Source organism: Lepidochelys kempii, chromosome 8 (assembly GCF_965140285.1).
Source record: "Lepidochelys kempii isolate rLepKem1 chromosome 8, rLepKem1.hap1, whole genome shotgun sequence".
NCBI lineage: Eukaryota > Metazoa > Chordata > Testudines > Cheloniidae > Lepidochelys > Lepidochelys kempii.
The window spans coordinates 101661463-101681226 of record NC_136387.1 but is presented as its reverse complement, the minus strand read 5'-3'; the positions used below and the strand labels follow the sequence as shown (position 1 = coordinate 101681226).

Sequence of the window (19764 nt, the reverse complement as noted above, 5' to 3'; positions counted from 1 at the left end):
GGGAGTGGGTGGTTGAACATTTCCTGGTTGCACTCATAGAATCATAGAATATCAGGGTTGGAAGGGACCTCAAGAGGTCATCTAGTCCAACTCCCTGCTCAAAGCAGGACCAATCCCCAATTTTTGCCCCAGATCCCTAAATGGCCCCCTCAAGGATCACAACCCTGGGTTTAGCAGGCCAATGCTCAAACCACTCAGCTATCCCTCCCCCCAGTGCGTGCCCTGAGAAAGTGTGACCTCCTTCTCATACCACCTAGACAAAGACACGTCCATGTTCGTGTCTGAGACACTAAGTCCCCAAGTCTTCTCCCATCAGAAGCCATGTCTTGATGGGGTCCCCTGTCCTGATGCATATATTGGATGGCATGGAACTTCCCTGGTGGTGGAATCTTCACTTCCGTGTTGGGTGCAGGTCCTCAGAGAGCTCCTCTGGAGGCAGAACTGGGGCAAAGGGAAAGAGAGGACTTGTGACTTCCATCAGCACCAGGATGAACTTTACTTCCCTATCCATTGCACAGGGCAGGGATAGAGAGTGCAGTGCCCTGTGAATGCCTGAAGTGGTGGGGGAGTTGAGGGGGGGTGGGATAGACACATCACTGTGCCCAAGAGAGACAGCTGGGCCCTCATTTCATTAAAGGGAGCGGGCATGAGCACTGGATTTCTTGGGATGTTTTCAGGGCCGGATTAAGGCCCGGGTGCTAATGGCCAGTGCCTCCAGCTCCTGTGTTATGGGACTAAGCAGAATCTCAGCTTTCATTAAAAAAACAAAACAAAAAGAATCCAGTAACTTTCTAACCTTCATGCGGGTGAAGAAAAGCTTGAACACATGACCTGAGTGTAAATAATGCAATGGTGTCTTCCTGAGTCTGAAAAGAGCCTGAAACAACCGGTCTGAGGGGTGTAAGCTGCCCCCTTCTATCTCAATGGGATATTAATTCCAAGCCCCACTGCTCTGGGTGGCTCTGTCAACACCATCCCAGCAAGGAACTGGGTGTGTGGCAGAAGGGGAGGAGTTCACTGGGCCTGGCCCCCCTCATCTACTCTAGCTGCTGGAGTACATATTGAGGGACCCACCTGTGGCTCCTGGGGCGGGGGGGCAGAAGGGGATTCCATGGTGCTATCCCTGGCTGTCTGGGATGGGAAGGGGAGCCCTCTCATCGCCACACCAAGTGGGAGGTAGGGACAGAGACACCAGGGCCTGAGGTTACTTTAATCTGGGCCTGGGTGTTTGACTCCATCGCCCCACTCTGCTCCCAGAGAGGCTGGGCTTTGTGCACAGAGCTAGAGAGATTTGCTTGTATAGGGAGGCTGGAATGTGCAGGCAAGGTAGCCCCTCTTCATCCCATCCTGGTGTGAACAGGTGGAGAGAAGGCACTTCCCTCCTTCTCCAGCAGGTGTAACCCTTTCTATGCTAGACGGCATTTACATCTTGCTCATTTGGCTTGAGTCAGGACTGCAGGATGGGGTCCTGTGACGCACACACCCACGAACAGGTGGTGGAAACCCCGTCATGCAAGTCATTTAAAACGGAGCTAGAAAATGCTGGAGAACTTAATGTGAAGAACTATATCTGGTGTCAGAGGCTGGACTGGATGATACGAGATCTTTATTCATCTCAAATATTGGTAATAAGTTGATCAGTGCATGCACTTCCACCCTCTATATAGTTCTATATTATTATGGAACCAGGGGTCTTCTCATGAAATTAATAGGCAGCAGGTTTAAAACAAACAAAAGGAAATATTTCTTCACACAACACACTCATTGGAGCTCGTTGCCAGAGGATGTTGTGAAGGCCAAAACTATAACATGGTTCAAAAAAGAACTAGATAAGTTCATGGAGGATAGGTCCATAAGTGGCTCATGCTCTGAGTGTCTCTGGTCTCTGTTTGCCAGACGCTGGGAGTAGAAGAGAGGGTTGGATCACTCAATGTTCGGTTCATTCCTTTGGAAGCACCTGGCATTGGCCACTGTCAGAAGACAGGATACTGGGCTAGTTGGACCCATTATGGCCATTCTTATACAGTACATTAGGACCTTTCATATGTTTTGACTGGTATATATAGAAAACAGCAGAGAATGTTCAAAGGTTGGACGTATACTATGGAGACGTGCTGTTTAGTCTATGTCCCCCTTCTCATTTTAAAAACAAATACATAAACATCCGTGGTGATCTGACCTGGGGTTTTCTTCATTCTTTTGCTTTTTCTTTCCTGTAGAGGGCTTTTGACAGCTTACAATGCGTTGCTGGGATAGCGTCCACAGGGACTGGTTTCCGTTGTGGTTGGCCTTCGTAATTTATGAACATAAAAAGTTATTGTACGGGGATGGACATCATGGGGGAAATTCTCATCAACATTTGTAAAGCCACCATCTCATAGTGTTCTCAAGCTCTCCCTAAAAACCCACCCCTGCCATGATTCCTGCAAATCACGCCCCTCTAGCTTTGGTCATAGCACTATGCTAGAACTTCTATTTTTCTGCTAAACTCTGTTTTGTTTTGTTACACCATCCTCCTCCAACCTGTTGCTTTGGCTTGCCCCATCCATTGAGACTGGTCTGACATCTAGGCCTTGACCCTGCAAAGAATGACCCCATGCACTTATCTTTATGCAAGGTGAGTGGTCCCGCTGACTTCAAAGGGCCTACTCTCATCATTCCTTTGAAGCCCATGACAAAACTTTCACCAGCTTCAGTGGTGCTGGGATAACATCCATTGCATATAAAGTTAAGTATGTTTTTCCAAGATCGGGGCCTTAGACTGTAAGCTCTTCAAGGCAGCATCTGCTTTTCATGTTGTACAGCACCTAGCCCAACGGGGCCCTGATCCTGGTTTGGGGTTCCCAGACACTAATGTAAACACAATAAATAGCGAGGCCAATATCACAAGCATTACAGAGTCAGCTATACAATCAGATGTTCTCTCTTGACTCTCAATCTCTTTGAGGTTTAGACAAGTAAAAGGACCAAGGAAATGATGAGAGAGAGAGAGAAAAAAAATAAAGGACAAGTTACCTGCATAGAGAATCAGTTACCTTCCTCCCTTCTCACCCCCACAGCAAACCCCTTGCCTCCAGACTCTCTAATTAATAGCTAATAATGCTCTAAATCAGTAGGCATATTAGGCATTGTAGTTTGAGCCAGCTACATTTTAGACAAATAATCTGGGATGAACTTTTTAAAACGTGGGTCTAGTTACAATCTGTAGTAGGTGCTGGGGGAAATAGGGCATACAAGAAAATACATCAGTTTAAAATAAACACTGAACCACATAAAAACCTCCTATACAGGGTATTTTCTGTGTGTTTTACATTATGATTTCTAGTGGTGTTTCAACCTACTTTCTGGACCTTATTGTGGGATTTCTCCCTAGCTGACTGAAAGCAACAGTGTAAACAGAGCAAAATCTCTGACTGAAACAAATTTGCTAACATTTAAATATTGGCTGATATCAAATAAATAATAAGATAAGAAACACAGTGATCTCCAGCCCTCATCCACCTCTGAGGTGAACATTATAAGGGAAAGTGTTGCAGGTCAGATCCTACTTTTAGATCGTTAACACCCATTTTTACCTCTGTTTTAGCTAAACAAAAATAACCTACACAAATACTCTTTAAACTAAAAAACTGTTATTCTGCCATTGTAGAGGGGCTCACTGTATCTGCTTATAGGGAGGTCATCACCCTAGCATCTTTGCTTCTCACAGTCATTCATGGATTTTATGCTCACAACACCCCTGCCAATTAGGGAGATATAATCCCCATTTCCAGATGGGAAACTGAGGCAGAGGGTAGACAAAGTCTATGACCGAGCCTGGAACGGAGCCCACCTCTCTCCAGTCCCAATTAGTACCTTGTCTACTAGACCATCTTTCCTACCCTTGCTCAGTGCTTTGGTTCATTGCTAGATTGTACATTGCAATCTACTCTCAAGATTACAGACAAGCTCATAGCACTTGAATGATCTGCCACTCAAATTATTTGAGTTCCATTTCTACCTGCCATGTTCTATGTCGATATAAAATCAGGAACTATAATGCATAATGTCCACCATCCTTTCTTAATTTAATGGTCCCTCTGCCTATTGTATTACATATGAGATTTACATACAAAGTTTGTACATGTTTTATTTAAATGCAATAGATACAGTTGAAAAGTATTTTTTCCCGTGAGGACAGACACTGTTATTTATTGATCGTTCATTAAGACACTGAAAATCAACAGGGATACGTCTCTCTTCTTTCAGTATGCGGGGTCCTTTCATGTACACAGCATTGCCATGTATGACAGTCTACACTGCTAGACGCCCGCTCCTGCGCTCCTTATTCAGGCATTGTGGAGACCGGAGTAACGAGCCCAGGGTCGGGCGCTAGGTGTTCAAATAAGCAGAGGCTTCTCTTTAATTTGTAAATATTTTGGGATCCGCGTGGAGCTATTTACCTCGCGTCGTACAATCCCACTCGGTGCGGTCAATTCCACCTTTGGAAATGCCAATTCCCCCCCCCCCCCCCTTTGAACAACCCCTTGCAATTAATACAAGCGACAGAGACTTCGAATTACTTGTTTACATCTAAACGCACAATCGTTAACACTCCCCCCCGCCCCCCAGCAAGGTGAGGGACACGAATTATAAACTCCGTCGCTCTGAAACCTGCTCAATCCACTCCGTTGTCCACACTTCTCTCAGCAGCCCTCGCACGAGGCTGCACAAAAGAAATAACTCAAACGTTGGAGACGGGTTTTGTTTTTCTTACTTTGATTTTTACCCTTCCCCCGCTTGACGTGTGCCCCTTCCCATGTCTCCTATGTTAAATCGTTTAAAGACCGAGGAACGTGTATCATTCATGTAACAAGAGATCGCTCGCTAGATCCTTCCCGTTGTTGTGCGCCGCGGTAAAGTTAAATGTGTTTTTTTTTTTTTTTTTTTTGCCGAGCTGGTTTTCTGCCGGAGAAAATCATTACAAAATCCACATGAACTGAAAACCATTCATACTTATATGCGAACGGATTGTCTAGTTCCGTCCGGCACCACCAAGAAGCCCCCGCAGCAGTCAGCCGGTGTACAGATTTCCCTAAAAGGGAGCAGATCCATTGCTGTCCAATGTCTGTATTCGTTTAGAAGACAGCGTGCGCGTAGATATTTGCACAGCCTTCCTGTGTTGCTTCCACACCTGCTGGGTAAAACAGCCGAACACCGAGGAAACGTTTGGGAAAAAAAAAAAAATTAAAGCGATCGAATAGCACAGCGCGACAGCTCGCGAAAGCTTTTTACAAACTGAAATGTACAAACGATTCAAGTAACTACCCCGCCAGGTCCATTTATTCGCGCGTTCACCAAAAGCTGCTACCGCGTGTTTTCACTCGGCCGATGTTTTTGTTTTTTTCTCGGCAACGCTTTACGAAACGAAATGTAAACCGAAGGAAACGATTCTCGGGCTACCGAGGCAAAGCGGGACATTTCCCTCCAGCTTCCAATGTTTGGAGGCACAACACTGTCCCCCCCCCCAAACCCCCGCCCAGGGGCCAGGTTTTAAATACGGTTTAAAGCCACCTGTCCCCGGCGCTGGCTGTGAAGACAGACTCGATGATGGTCACCATCCTATTCTTATCTCCTTTATCTGGTTTAATGGTCTCTTTCTGAAATCAGGGTCCCTGCTTCGAGCCCAATTCCCCCGGCCGGCCATGCCCGGGCGCGTAATTGACAAAGTGCCGGCGGAGGGGGGCGGGGGGGCCGGTTTCCTCCCCCTAGAGAGGCACATTAGTCGCTGGCTGTATTTCGGGGGGTCTCCCCCCGCCCCAGCCCGGCCGCTGCCAATCCGCGGTCCCCATCCGCCCGGCCGGGGGCTGCCGGAGAAGCCCCACCCCGCGCACACGGCACCTGGGGCAGGTCGGGCACCTCCGCCCCGGGGAGCCTCCCGCGGCTCTGCCGGCGGCGGGGGCCGGGCTCCGGGGTGGGTGGGCCCCGGTCCCAGGCGGCGGGGGGCCGGCAGGGTGGCGCCAGCCGGCGGGGATATAAGGCCGGCGGGCTGAGCCCCCCGGGGGAGCTCCCCCGCCGGCCCCTTATGAACCCGGCCGGCTTCTCCTACTTCCCGGCCATGGGCACCCCGCCGCCCGGCTCCCCCCTCGCCGCCCAGCCGGAGCCCGGGAGCCCGGAGGCGCCGCCGCCGCCCGCCCCGGAGGCCGGCTCGTCGGGGGGCGGCGGGCGGCGGCGCAAGCGGCCGGTGCCGCGGGGCAAGCCGCCCTACAGCTACATCGCGCTGATCGCCATGGCCCTGGCCCACGCGGCCGAGCGGCGCCTGACGCTGGGCGGCATCTACCGCTTCATCACCGAGCGCTTCCCCTTCTACCGCGAGAACCCCAAGAAGTGGCAGAACAGCATCCGCCACAACCTCACCCTCAACGACTGCTTCGTCAAGGTGCCGCGCGAGCCGGGCCGCCCGGGCAAGGGCAACTACTGGGCGCTGGACCCGGCGGCCGAGGACATGTTCGACAACGGCAGCTTCCTCCGCCGCAGGAAGCGCTTCAAGCGGGCCGACCTGGCCGCCTACCCGGCCTACCTGCCGGCCGCCGCCGCCTCGGCCTTCAGCCCGGCCAGCGCCGCCGCGCCGCCGCCGCCGCCCGCCCTCTACGCGCCCGCCGGCTACAGCCCGCCGCTGCCCGCCGGCGCCCCCTACCCGCGGGGCTTCACCATCGACAGCCTCATGGGCGGCGCCGAGCTGGCCCCGCCGCCGGGCGTGGAGCTGGGCCCCGGCCCCGAGCCGCCCCCCGCCGCCTTCCCGCCCGCCGGCCTGCTGGGCCGGGCCTACCCCTACCCCGCCTCGCCGCCGCCGCCGCCGCCGCACCTGCCCGGGCCCCCCGGCGGCTACTCCCCGCCCAGCGGCGCCCCGCTCTACGGCGCCGCCGGCCGGCTGGGCCTGCAGCCCGGGCGCTCCTGCGCCGAGCCCCCCGAGCCGCTGCTGGCGCTGGCCGGGCCGCAGTTCGGCCCCGGCCCCGCCTACGGGCGGCAGCCCGGCTTCGCCTCGGGCCTGGAGCGGTACATGTGACTCCGGCGCGCCCTCCCCGGGCCTGCGCTGCGCGCCGGAGCAAGAGCCACGTGCAAACCTTTCCCGGGCTGATGGGGGACGCACACGCTGTACTTGGATGGCCTCTCTCTGTCTCTCGCTCGCGCTCTCTTTTTGTGTGTGTGTTTTGTTTTACTGTACATACGTAGACGATTTCATCCTAACACTGTACGGGCCGCATAACGCGTGGTGCTGCGTGGCGCATTGTTGCACGGCACACGAGCTACAAAACACCGTCGTGTACTGTGCGTACGCACTGTACTGTCCCCTGTGCGCCATGGATTGCGTACCGCACCGGGGTGCGCTGTGTCATGCAGCCTGGTGCCTCGCACACGCACTCTTGTCCTGCAACCCTAAACTGTGTTATGCACGATTCATGGCATATGCATTGTATATACCACGTTGGAGTGCATGGTGCAGGAACTATGATTCAGGGGACCATGCGTTTAGCCGTGCACTGTGTAAAGCATTGTGTAAGGCGCGGTTACCTTGCAGATTTGTAAACATTCCAGGATGTCCCATATTTTTCTCTCCTTGTTGGGTTCTTAACCTGTAACCAGACAGAGAGTTAGCAAAACTATTAGTTGTGGGATATTTTATTACTATTTAAGACTTTACCTTTTTCTTCCCCTGTGGGAAAAAAAAAATCTTTTTACTGTTTTTTTTTTTAAATAACTTTTATTGTTAGAAAGGATTTTTAAAAATAAATCTTTCCTTTCAACTGTTTAACTGCTCTTTTTTTAGAAATGGTTTTGATGTGGTTTAAAAATAGAATATATCACATTTTTTCAACAAGCTGAAGAGAACTCAGCTGATTCATATGCAAATCATAACACTGTTTTAATTATGCCAAGTGCCTTGTGCTTTCATTTTTTACGGACTCTTTTTCAGGTCTACACTCTTACTGTTTCAAATCTGAAGCCTGTTTTTAAATACTGGTGGTAATTCGCCGTTGAACAGCTTCCTAAAGGATGTGATACATTAAGGACATAAGAACGGCCAGACTGGGTCAGACCAAAGGTCAATCTAGCCCAGGATCCTGTCTTCCGACAGTGGCCAATGCCAGGTGCCCCAGAGGGAATGAACAGAACAGGGAATCATCAAGGGATCCCTCCCCGGTCGCCCATTCCCAGCTTCTGGCAAACAGAGGCTAAGGACACCATCCCTGCCCATCCTGGCTAATAACCATTGATGGACCTATCCTCCATGAATTTATCTAGTTCTTATTTGAACCCTGTTATAGGCCATTCCCTGGAATCTTGAAAATGAGATTGGATTCCTTTCTGTAAGGTGTGCTCTATTTAGCTACAATTGACTTACGTAGTAGAGAGATTTCAGAGAAGCAGCCGTGTTAGTCTGTGTCCGCAAAAAGAAAAGGATTTCTTGTGGCACCTTAGAGACTAACAAATTTATATGAGCATAAGGTTTCGCAAGCTACAGCTCACTTTATTGGATGCATGCAGTGGAAAATACAGTGGGGAGATTTTATATACACAGAGAACATGAAACAATGGGTGTTACCATACACACTGTAACAAGTGTGATCAGGTAAGGTGAGCTATTACCAGTAGGAGAGAAAAAAAACTTTTGTAGTGATAATCAAGGTGGGCCATTTCCAGCAGCTGACAAGAGTTTATATAGTAGAGAGAATAATTCTTGCCACTGCAGGAGGTCTTGCAGTTGAAATTGTATGGCCTGTGTTATACAGGAGGATAGACTCACTAGATGATCACGATGGTCCCTTTTGACCTTTAAATATTGAATCTGCGCACTGGCCGGTCCTTTGCCCTTTATTTATTGGGCTATATCCTGGCATGGATTTTTGAGGCGAATTCCCCACTGCTATTCCCCCTTTGTTTTTTACCCTAAATTTTCCTACATGTAAATGGGTAAGAATGGGATTTTTCTCCTTGTTTTAAAAGACAGGATTTATCTGCCACCCTGATTTACGGGAGCATTTGCACTGGAGCTGATTCGGTGAGTTAGTGTTCTGGGATGGGGCTCTTGACTTCTTTGAATTCCCTGCCTAAGGGAGTTATATGCCCAAATCCCAATTGACTTTCAGTGGAAATTTGCACACCTAATTCCCATAGGCCCTTTTTGAAAATCCCATTCCTTATCTTTAGTTTAACCCTGTACAAACCTGTACTTGCCTGGATACACCAGTGTTTTAATGAATGATAATCTGTGAGGGTCTCTCTTCTGGGGTGTTTGATTAGCGTGTTCTGCATGCCATTTAGAAATTGACCTTCATGTAACCCAGTCCACCTTCAGTGGGTGCACCTAGCAATTTAGGAACCTGATCACTGGTTAGTTAGGTGGCTTTATCTGCCTGTTTAGGTCAGGCTCTCCGATTATCTGTTCTCTCTCATCACTAGTCCCTCCTCACTCAGATTCAGCTCTTCAGACTCTTAGGTATTTATACTGCTGCCCATCATTATAGTATCTATGTGTCTTCCTCATAAAATCAATTAGCAGTAGCCAAATCTGTAGAGGACTTGGTGGAACAGAGCAACTTTCTAATTCTTGGATCATACTTACTCTTTTTTTTTTTTTTTTTTACTGATTGGGAGGAAAAAACAAAATCCGGAGGGGTATTTAGACTATTTGTAAAATAAATCCATAAAGCTAACAACAAAAAGATATTTTATACGCAACAGAAGTTTGAAAAGGTTCAGTCTCATGTAAGCAATATTATCTCCATATCATTCCAAAGTTTATTTTTTCTGTTTTTTAAATTTTTGAATGGGCTAGAGAAAGGTAAAATGATCTTTCGGAAGAAAAATAATTAAAGGACTCTTGTAAATATGGCATTGTGGGATGTAGGACCTGAGCCTACAATCTTTGTACAGGCAAAACTGCTTTGAAGTCTGTGGAAGTTTTGCCTTCGTAAGCAGTGGGGGATCAGAACCATACGCTTTCCTGATTCTTTAGCAATTATAGAGCCTACCTGCTTCCATTGAAGTGAATGGGACTTTAATGGGAACAGGATCAGGACCTTCTGAAGTTGTGGAAATGAAAGGTGGGTTTGCATGGCAGATGGAAGCATTTCTTGGAGGATTTGATAAAAAGGACCTGGCTTGAAAAGAAGTCAGGGTGGAGGGATGGGGTAGGTACACATATGTACAGCTCTCTGGGAACAATTTGATGAAACTCTGGACCAAACATGTTCCTCGCTGTTATACTAGCCTGAAATGGTGCTATCAGAATCAAGGGATAATCTGTGAGATTTCTGCACAGGGAGCCAAGTGGCAAATGCTGCCCTAGGTGGGAAGTGATGGGGAAAGGGTGGATGATAAGTCGATTCATTTCCAGTCATCCAGAAGCAGCAGGAAGGAATCTTGCAGGAGTCGTTTGTTGGGATCCGCGGGGAAACTTCTGAAAGGGCTATTCAAGTTCTTTGCAGCTTTGGATTTCAGCTCAAGTGCCTTTGGAGCCAGCTGGGCTCAGGGTGTCTGAGGAGGTGAGCTATCTCTCCCTCCTATCTTTCAGCTGTCTCCTTCCTCACACCATTGAAGTTGCATTTGGGGACACTTAACTTCTAAAAAATCAAACTGGGATATGAGCTGGAGTTTGCAGTAGGCCTGTTCCAACCCTGTACATGTACAAGCCATGATATTTGATTCCCTTAACGGGATACACTTACTGAAGGCTTAGCAGGAGTCTTTCCAGGCTTAGAATCTAGCCACTGACTTTCCATCAGACCAATAAGCATCAGAGCTGTTTGAATTCCAAAAAGTGTGGCTTGTGGAATAAACAGCTGACTGAGAAAACAAACCAGTGACATTTGTCAGATAATAAAGCCGACAAATATTTATTCAACCACCTCTCTTAATAATAATCTGTTCGGGAGATTCAAACCTCACCAAAGGCATGATCCAAAGTCCATTGTAGTCAGTAGAAAGATTCTCCACTGATTTCAAATGGCTCAGTCCTTATATTTACAAATAAAATGAAAATCATAATGGGTGAAGCTCTTTTTTAAAATTCTTCTTATTATTATTTATTATTAATCATAGGGTGAGGGAGACTGTAGCCACTTGTATTTTGGACTGTTGTTAAACTAATGTGTTCAGAGTATTTTCTTGATTAAGTTAATGTATCACAACTAGGCTTTTAAGCTTTCATTTCAAAGGCTTGTTTACAGTTAGGATGAATCTAGCAAATGAGTTGGATTAAAATGTCATGCAGGGCATAAGCCTTGCAGGGCCATGGTGGATTTGAGCTTTGCGAAGTTTACATGTGGCCCACCAGACCTCATTTGCTTTAGTGGCTTATTTTGAATCCTCCTCTGTATGACTTCAATGAAACAGGAGCAATTATCACCGGTTGTGAAACCAAGTCTCTGATAAAATCCTCCCCTCTTTAGTTAGCACTATCCACGGAATTCGGGCTGTCTTAAGTAATGACACTCCGAAATCATCTGATCCTTCTGCCATTGAAGTGATTGGCAAAACCCCTCATTGATTTCAGTGGGAGCGGGACGGAACCCACCGAAGAATGAAAAATGCATAGACTCCTAGGACCACTGAAAGTAGCCAGGGGCCAGATTTTTAAAAATATTGAAGCACCAAACATCCTTAAATTCAGTGAGAGTTAGGTGCCCAAATGCCTTTGAGGATATAGGCACTAGTGGGATTTTCAAAAGGTCCCGATTGAAATTGATGGGAGTTAGGTGCCTAGGTTACTTTTGAAAATCACACTAGGCACCTAAATACCTTTAAAAAATCTGTCCCTAAGACGAGGCATTGTAAAGTCCTTTTAGTATTGTATCAAATACAGGATCTGATCCTGCTCCCACTGGAGTCAATGAGAATTTTGCCACTTGTAATCAGAGCAGAAGCAGGTCTTAAATGTTTGACCTTCATTTCAAAAGTGACTAGTGATTTGGGGGTGACCCCTTTTGGGGGTACTCAGCTTGAGACACCTTAAAGCAGTTACCTATGGGTCAAAACACATAACTGGAAATCTTCAGTGGCTTATATTTCGAGCCTGTAAATGCTGTTTTCAAAGGGTGAGGCAGTTGTCTTCATAACGCCTTTTGCACCTGGAAATAGTCTACTCCTAACTAATAAAAAAAGGGGAAGGTTTGAAAAATTCCCTCCTGACACTGTGTGAAGTACAATAAAAATATATTGCCCAGAGGATTTCTCTGGATCACCCTAGAAATGTTAGGCCTTGTGTATATATGAAATTTGCACCGATTTTAACGAAAATGGCAAACTCATTTAGTTAAATCCTTGCAAATGTTATGCATAGGCAAGGTCTTACACTAGATTGTTCTTATCTTTGCTCAGTAAACCTGAGGATTTGTCTTTTAAAAATTGCATCACGTTTTTTTTTCATAGCGAGAAAGAAACTAAGATAAATATTCTAGATCTGCTAATGAAACTCAAATAATAGAGGGGTTGGCATGGAACCAGCTGAAGGTGGGTGTATAAATTGATAACTAATCTGAAACCGGGTCGGTAGTTCGGCAGGCTCAGTGAATAAAGCACTGGACTAGGAACAATCAGGGGGTCTGCGTTATCTTCTTGGTTCTGCTACAGGTGAGACTTTACTTAATCTCTGTGCCTCTGTTTCCCCTCCCACCCTTTGTCTGTTGTATCTGTCCAGATTGAAAGCTCTCCTGGGCAGGGGTTGTCACTCGCTATGTGTCTGTGTAGGTCCTGGTACAAGCTGGGACCTCCTCTAGGCGTTAAGGTAATTACAGTGTGTGTGTTTTCACTCCCCAGGCCTGAATGTATGTCATCTGCTGATATAGCCATTATGCGGCTGTTTATAGTAAATCAGTTTCTGCATTTCATAGACATAGTTCAGATTCTATATGGTTTTGCTTTCACTGGAAATTTATCTACTTTATTCCTTGGACCAATGAGTTTGTCTTGCCATTGAAACCTAGATCCAGAAAAACTGTCAGGTACAATATTAACCCAAGCAAATTTTAACCCTGATCGCCCCACTCACCAAAGTCTAGAGTATATTAAGGTTGAAAATGACCAAGTTAACCTTTGATTCATCAGGTTTCAGAGTAGCAGCCGTGTTAGTCTGGATTCGCAAAAAGAAAAGGAGGACTTGTGCCACCTTAGAGACGAACCAATTTATTTGAGCATAAGCTTTCGTGAGCTACAGCTCACTTCATCGGATGCATGTAGTGGGGAAAAAAGCTTATGCTCAAATAAATTGTCCTCCTGTTCTTTTTGATTCATCAGTTATCAGCCACCTTGTGGGGACATTGAGACAGCTGAAGGCAACAGCGACCCCTAGTGGCAAACACAGGAATGACACGGTTGTCCTAGCTTCTGCTGTGAAGTATGAGGAAAGAATTGTATTGTAGCCAGAGCAATAGTCTTCATGTCTCTGTTGTTCAGTTAACAATCGCTGTGTCATGCCACTGTGTAGAACCATGGAGATGCTACAGATGTAATACACATGCCCCAATCAGGTTCATTTGTGATTCCATCAAGATCTGAACCACAGCCTGAAAAGAGAGAGATTGCCATGAATAGCTGAGGACAAGGCTAATGTAAATGCAATGTCCGTTTAATCAAAGCTAGTACACTTGTCTTTATAACGGTAGAGCATAGATTAATTAGGGGGCTGTCTTTTATCAGCTGATGATAGATGTTGCTGTACAACAGATGTGGCTCTTCACAGGATGAAGGTCTAATGCACGCTATTTAAACTGCATTTATCACCTAACAAGAACACTACACAAAATAGCAAGGACCCACACGTGCGATGCTCACAGAAGCGCTGAGCAATGTTAGCAAAAGTTCCCTGGCTCCTAAAACACACTGACAGGTTTATACCATGTGTCCAAAATTCAAATCTCGAGTTAGTCACTTAAATCCATAGAGGAACCTGAACAATGGTCCTGTTTTCCAAAGTGCTTGAACACTTGCCTCTCCCTTTGATGGTAACACGAGCTGTGGGTGCATAGCAACTTTGAAAACCAGGCCCCCTATGCGGGTTGTAAAGGGTAAAATTTTCGTAAGGGCCAGATTTGTATTTAGGCGCCTAAAGATGAGGGCAGGTGCCTAGCAAGATTTTTCAAAAGCACCTAGGTGTTGATGGGAGTTAGGTACCAAGCACTAGTGACAATCCCACTAGGTGCCTATCTGCATCTTTAGGCACCTAAATACCTTGACAAATCTGGCCCTAAGTGCCTAAGTCGCATTTGAAAATGGGGCATAGGTTTTTAAATCACGTAGTTGCTTTTGACAATTTTACCCTAAAGATGGATTTAGGGGCCTAATTTAAGGTACCCAACGGTGAAAATACTGTCCTATCTGAAAAGTACAATGTACCAAGCTTAATGAAGACACATTCAATCAGGATGCCGTTTATTGGCACATCCCCCCCGACCCGTGAGGAAATCATTTAATTTAATAACAGAGAAGGCTAATGGTTACTTAATCAGGGTACTAGGGAACACTGACTTTAGTAGGAGTTTTGGCTGCAGCATCTGGCATACAGTTGCCTAATGGGAACACTGGCAAAAAGATAAATCAGAAGTTAACAATCTTTTTTGTTGGAACCTCACCCTGGTCCCAGTTGGAACGAATATTATTGGCTCCTCCTCCCACAGCAGGAACAGTGGTGTTATGGCCAGGTTTCTGCAGCTGATAGTGCCAACCTCAACCTCAAATCATGAGGCAATGCCCCAAAACCATGAGATGGGCTTAAAAATCATAAATATTTAAAAATAGGTTTGGGGTTCTTTTAATTTGTCTTCTGGCTTTTGAGTCTTCAGGGGTCACGTTTTCAACCTTTAGGGGTTGGACATGTCCTTTTTGTTTTAATGAAAACTGAGATTCTCACATAATCCTATGACTCCAGAAGTTGGGGCTTTAAGAAAAAAAAACAGAAATCACTGAGAGCTCACAGTTGTGTGCATCTCACCTGCTTTTCATCCATTCTTTCTGGTTTTCCCCCCTTCTCATCTCCTGTTGTCTCACACAACTTACCAAAATACATGGGAATTTCATTTTCCATTTTGATCATTGTTCTTGGTTCCCCCCCTCCCTTGCTCACTTCCTCTCCCCCCTACTCTTCTTTTCCTCCCTCCATTCTAGGCCTTTGATGATTGGTGCTCGGTTCCTCTATCTGAATGTCTATTAGATAAAAAAAGAATAAAAAATAAATTTTTACAAGGGTTTGTGGCAATGAAAAATAAGTGTTGAAATGGAATAAAATACATGTCCCATGTAACCTTAATTATAGGATCGGTACTGTGACTCAATATAATAGCATCTGCAGATACACTCCCTAGGATTAAATGACCAAGGCTAACATCCTCATGCTTCAGTTCATAAACAGATCACCAGCCAGTTAGATGCATTATGAGGGTTTAATTCCTTCCTCTGAAACATCTGGGATTGGCCACTGTCAGAGACAGAATACTGGGCTAAAAGGATCATTGGTCTGTCCTTGGTATGGCAATTCCTATGTGAACGGTACAGTGTAAAAACCGTCCTCTCACCCCCATTTCTTAGTTCTGTCACTGGCTTGTTCTGAGACCTTGGGAAAGTCACTTATCCTCTCTGTGCCTCAGTCTCTCCTCTCCATGCAGTTAGGCGCATAACACCATTCACCGACCTCACAGAAGTATTGTGAAAGCGTATCAGTGATTGCAAGGTGTTTTGAGCCTCTTGAAGGGCGGTTGTTATAGAAATGCAAAATATTGCCCTGAGCTGGCTTGTGTCTGTGCGTCACTGCCCTCTGCTGAAAAAAATCAGAACTGCTCACCTGTGTGCCATAGACCCTCCACGGTTAACAGAGATGGGCGATTTAGCTGGAGCACAAGCAACTGGGAGCTGTGCTTGTGAAACAGAGTGAAGCGATCACGGTGACAAAGTAGGTCCATGGAGACTTTGATGACCACGCTGTGCCCTTGAGGGTACTGATATTTCTTACTGTCTGCTATACAATGCCCAGTTGACCTACCTTAGGGCCATCATGATCTTTAATGTAATTATCCTTACAACATCCTTGTGAGGTGAAGTACATTTTTATATAGGCGGGGAACTAAGGCCTAGACTAAACTTCAGATCCTCAAAGGTATTCAGGCTCCTAATTTCCATTGAAATCAATGGATCAGTGAACACCATTGAAAAGCTTGAGGGAGTTTGGGTGAAACTCCCTTTTTTCCCCCTGTGGTCTCAAAGGAAAGCTAACAATGAGATTGGGCCTGTGGACTGGGAAAGTGCATTGCATGTGCGTCCAAAGGGAATTCCACCCAGTGCATAGTTGATAGGTAACAGGACTGTTGTTGTCAGGGTTGTCAACTTGTGATTTTATCACGAGTCTGGTGATATTTGGTGTTTTCTTGAAGCCCCAGCTCCTGGAGTCATGTGAGTACATGAGACTCTCCACTTTCATTCAAGTTTCTAACCGTTATGGTTGCAGAGAAATGCTTGAAACCCTGACCCCTAAAAAGCACACAGATCAGAAGGCAAATTGAAAGAACCCAACATTAATTGTCTTAAAAAATCAGAGATTTTTTTACAATCCTCTCATTTTTGGGGGGCCCAACTCATGATTTTTGAATGCCTGGGGTTGCTAGCACTGTGAAGATGGTGTTATTCGTTGGGTGTTCCGTTCTCAGTAGCCCCTTTGAACCTCCAGAAAAAAAATATTATATACCTATATTAAAATTATATATGAGGCAGTGTGGCCTATTAGCTAGAGTACTGGGACTCAGGTGTCCTAGGTTCTATTCTTGGGTCTGCTACTGGCCTGCTGGATGACCTTGGCCAAGTCACTTTCCCTCCCTATGCCTCAGTTTCTCCATCTGTAAAATGGGGGTAATGACTCTGGCATCCTTTGTAAAGTGCTTCGAGATTAATGGATGAAAAGTCGTATCTATGTAAGAGACAATCATGTTATTAAAACAACATTTACAATAAAGACGCAGACTTTTAGCTGGAGCCAAAGACAGACATTTGATGGATCCATTGGCTGCCCTGGCATAGCAACTACTTGGTAAAACAAGAAAAACATTTCAGCTTCTCATCAAAGTTCTCAAAATGTTGCACGAGCTTTTTGTTTTCTTTTTAAGACTCTGTAGAGGCTGGTAACTGAGAACATGTAAAGTCTGCAGTGGCAGTGGTCAGAGCCCCCAAGAACATTTGAGAAGCACAGAGCCAAAGTTATCTTTGGGAGCACTCCAGAGGAATTACACCAGGAATGTACTGGGCTCTCTCTGTTCCTGAGTAGCCTCTTTGGTGGGAATTGTCAGGCATGAAGCCCTGCAGCTGGGCCTGGGAGCAGCTAGCTAACCGCAGCTGAAACCCGCAGCCAGATCATCCGATCGGCCAAGCAAAGGTGCCAGGACTGCTCTTAAGCCCAGCAGTAGCACTTGGCTGGAGGCTGCTCAGTGCTTATGCCTGCGGCTGTGGTCGCTCCTATGCCTGCTTTGTTCCCGGCCTGACTCTGGCTCTTGCTCTGACCGCTCGGCTGGGCCGCCCAGGCTCCGTGAAAGGAATTCTAACTCCACAGCGAAGGGCACACAGCTATTCCTTATGTTTTGTGTTTGTGCAACCCAATCCCCATCAGGTGGCATTAGTGGGGATTGAACCCTTGACTTTCAGCATGGGCTTCTGCCACTTGAGCTGAAGGGCTGATGTCATTATTTGATGGCAGTCGTAGGTTCTTTTACTCCTGCCTGGATCTGCCACATCTTACCCCCTGAACCAGTGGCTTCATTTGCACTGCTCAGGATGCCATATAGTGGATTGATACAAGCCAGGCTTTTATTTACATGATTTTTTAAAAAATGTGTGAACATGCCAGTGCATATGAATGGGCCTAGAGTGACAACATGGTCCTCCGACTGTTTGTTTGTTTACCTGCCGCGTCTGCAGGTTCGGCTGCACGGCCCGCCAGGGGCTTTCCCCGCACAAGCGGCGGAACGAGTTTGGGAACCACTGGTCTAGACACAGTTTTAGGCAGTGTGCAGTGGCCTGGTCTGTTTTTACTACACCTGTTTCAGAAGGGCAGAGTAATGCAGATCCGATTGTCACTCGTGGCTTTTTGTTTTGACCGAGTCACTCATTTCTACAGAGAAATTGATTCACTAAGACAGGCCAGGCCACCCTAGACTGCCTACAGCTGGGTCTTACACTGTGGATGTAACTGGTTTTAAAATTGATTTGGCTGAATTGGTTTTAAGACTGGTTAGGAGTTTTCCCAGTGTAGACCCTTTAATGTTATAATTTCCCCATGTATCATTTTGTTTCTTAGACTGAGTGACTCCACCGACTTCTCTGCTGCACAATGACTGTAATTATAAAACAACTGCTCTGCACTGGGCAATATGCCATGAAGTAGAATATTGTCTTGTATTCAACTCTATCGTATAAATGCAGTTTTTGGTGAGATAACATGTGATCCTCCCCAATACTGCACCCTCCAAGAGAGACAGTGTGGTTCAGTGGCTAGCGTGCGGGACTGGGAATTGCGCTGTCACTGATTTACTGCGTGACCTTGACCAAATCAATTCACTTTCCTCTCTCTGTGCCTCAGTTTCCCCATCTGTAACGTGGGAGCAATGGTACTGCTCCAACTTTGTCAGTTGCTTTGAGATCTGTGGATGACAAGTGCTAGTTTAATAGTGGGCACTCTTCAGGACAGTGGTCCTGTTGACTTCAGTGGTACTACTCAAGTGAGTAAGGACTTCTTGCATGAGCAAAAGTTGCTGACTTAACCTTCTTGTTGGCTTTTGCAATATCCATGACAAGCCAAACACACATCTTCTGGTCAGTCAGCCATCTTTACTCAGCTGCACCTTATCTCCCTCCCCACTAGATGGGAGCCTAGTAACATACATTATAACTTTCATAACAAACTAAGAGTGGCTAATTCTGTTGTTAGCACAAGGCAAATCACACTGCAGATACCTGGTAAATCTACTCTACACTTGACCGAGGCCAGCTCCGGTTGAGACAGAAACAATGTTTTACTGCAGAGGAGTTACGTATTGTTTTATTTTCTTCAGTGTTATTCTAAGAACATATCCATTTTCCCCGGGCCTAAAAATCTTCCTTTTACATAGAGTCTCTTCCATCGGATGCTTACCCCCTAAGTATCATTGCAGCACAAAGAGGTCTCAGAATAGCATGTGCTGGTGGCTAATTATTTGGAACAATTATACAAAACAACGACAGAGCCAGACAGCAGGAGGTCTTTATTGTCTAGCCAAGCATGAACTGGCTCAGCCTGCCACGGGATTATCACTAAAAGTGGAAAATGGAGAGGGGAAAAAAAGGAGAATTATCCCATGGAACAGCCAAGAATTCAGAATTTCTATTAAGGCAAACTTTACAGAAGATCTTGAAAACTCCCCTGGAAAAATTTTCTGAAACGCCACAGAAGACACACAGGGCAATGACTTGGCATATGAATTTAACGCTCATCCCTATGCTGACAGGCCCCCATCCTGCAAACACTTACGTGATTAAACTTCAGCGTACGCTTATCTCTACTGACTGCTCCTTAGTGAAGCCAAGGCATGAGCACTGGTAGGCTCAAGCCCTAGATTTTTATGATAACTAAGTCCCAACATCAGTAACTGGAGCGTAACAAAGGCTCCAGTACTGGACTGTGAACATTTAACACAGGCCCCTGCATCTGCTTGGAGTGCTCTTGACGTCCGTGCAGACATTGTAGCAAGCTCCTGAGTTTTCAGCAGGGTTGCT

At 46.4% G+C, this 19764-nt stretch overlaps 1 protein-coding gene across 1 annotated transcript; it reads left to right on the top strand.

Annotated features, from left to right (window-relative positions):
• Window positions 1-6064: 6064 nt before the first annotated feature.
• On the top strand, window positions 6065-7045 carry FOXE3 (forkhead box E3). The gene has a single exon (XM_073358313.1). It carries the CDS (start codon window positions 6065-6067, stop codon window positions 7043-7045), a length of 981 nt encoding a protein of 326 aa, XP_073214414.1.
• Window positions 7046-19764: the final 12719 nt, after the last annotated feature.

Bases quoted from the DNA above. Each gene is read 5' to 3' on its own strand.
- FOXE3 (XM_073358313.1), top strand. From the start codon at position 6,065: ATGAACCCGGCCGGCTTCTCCTACTTCCCGGCCATGGGCACCCCGCCG.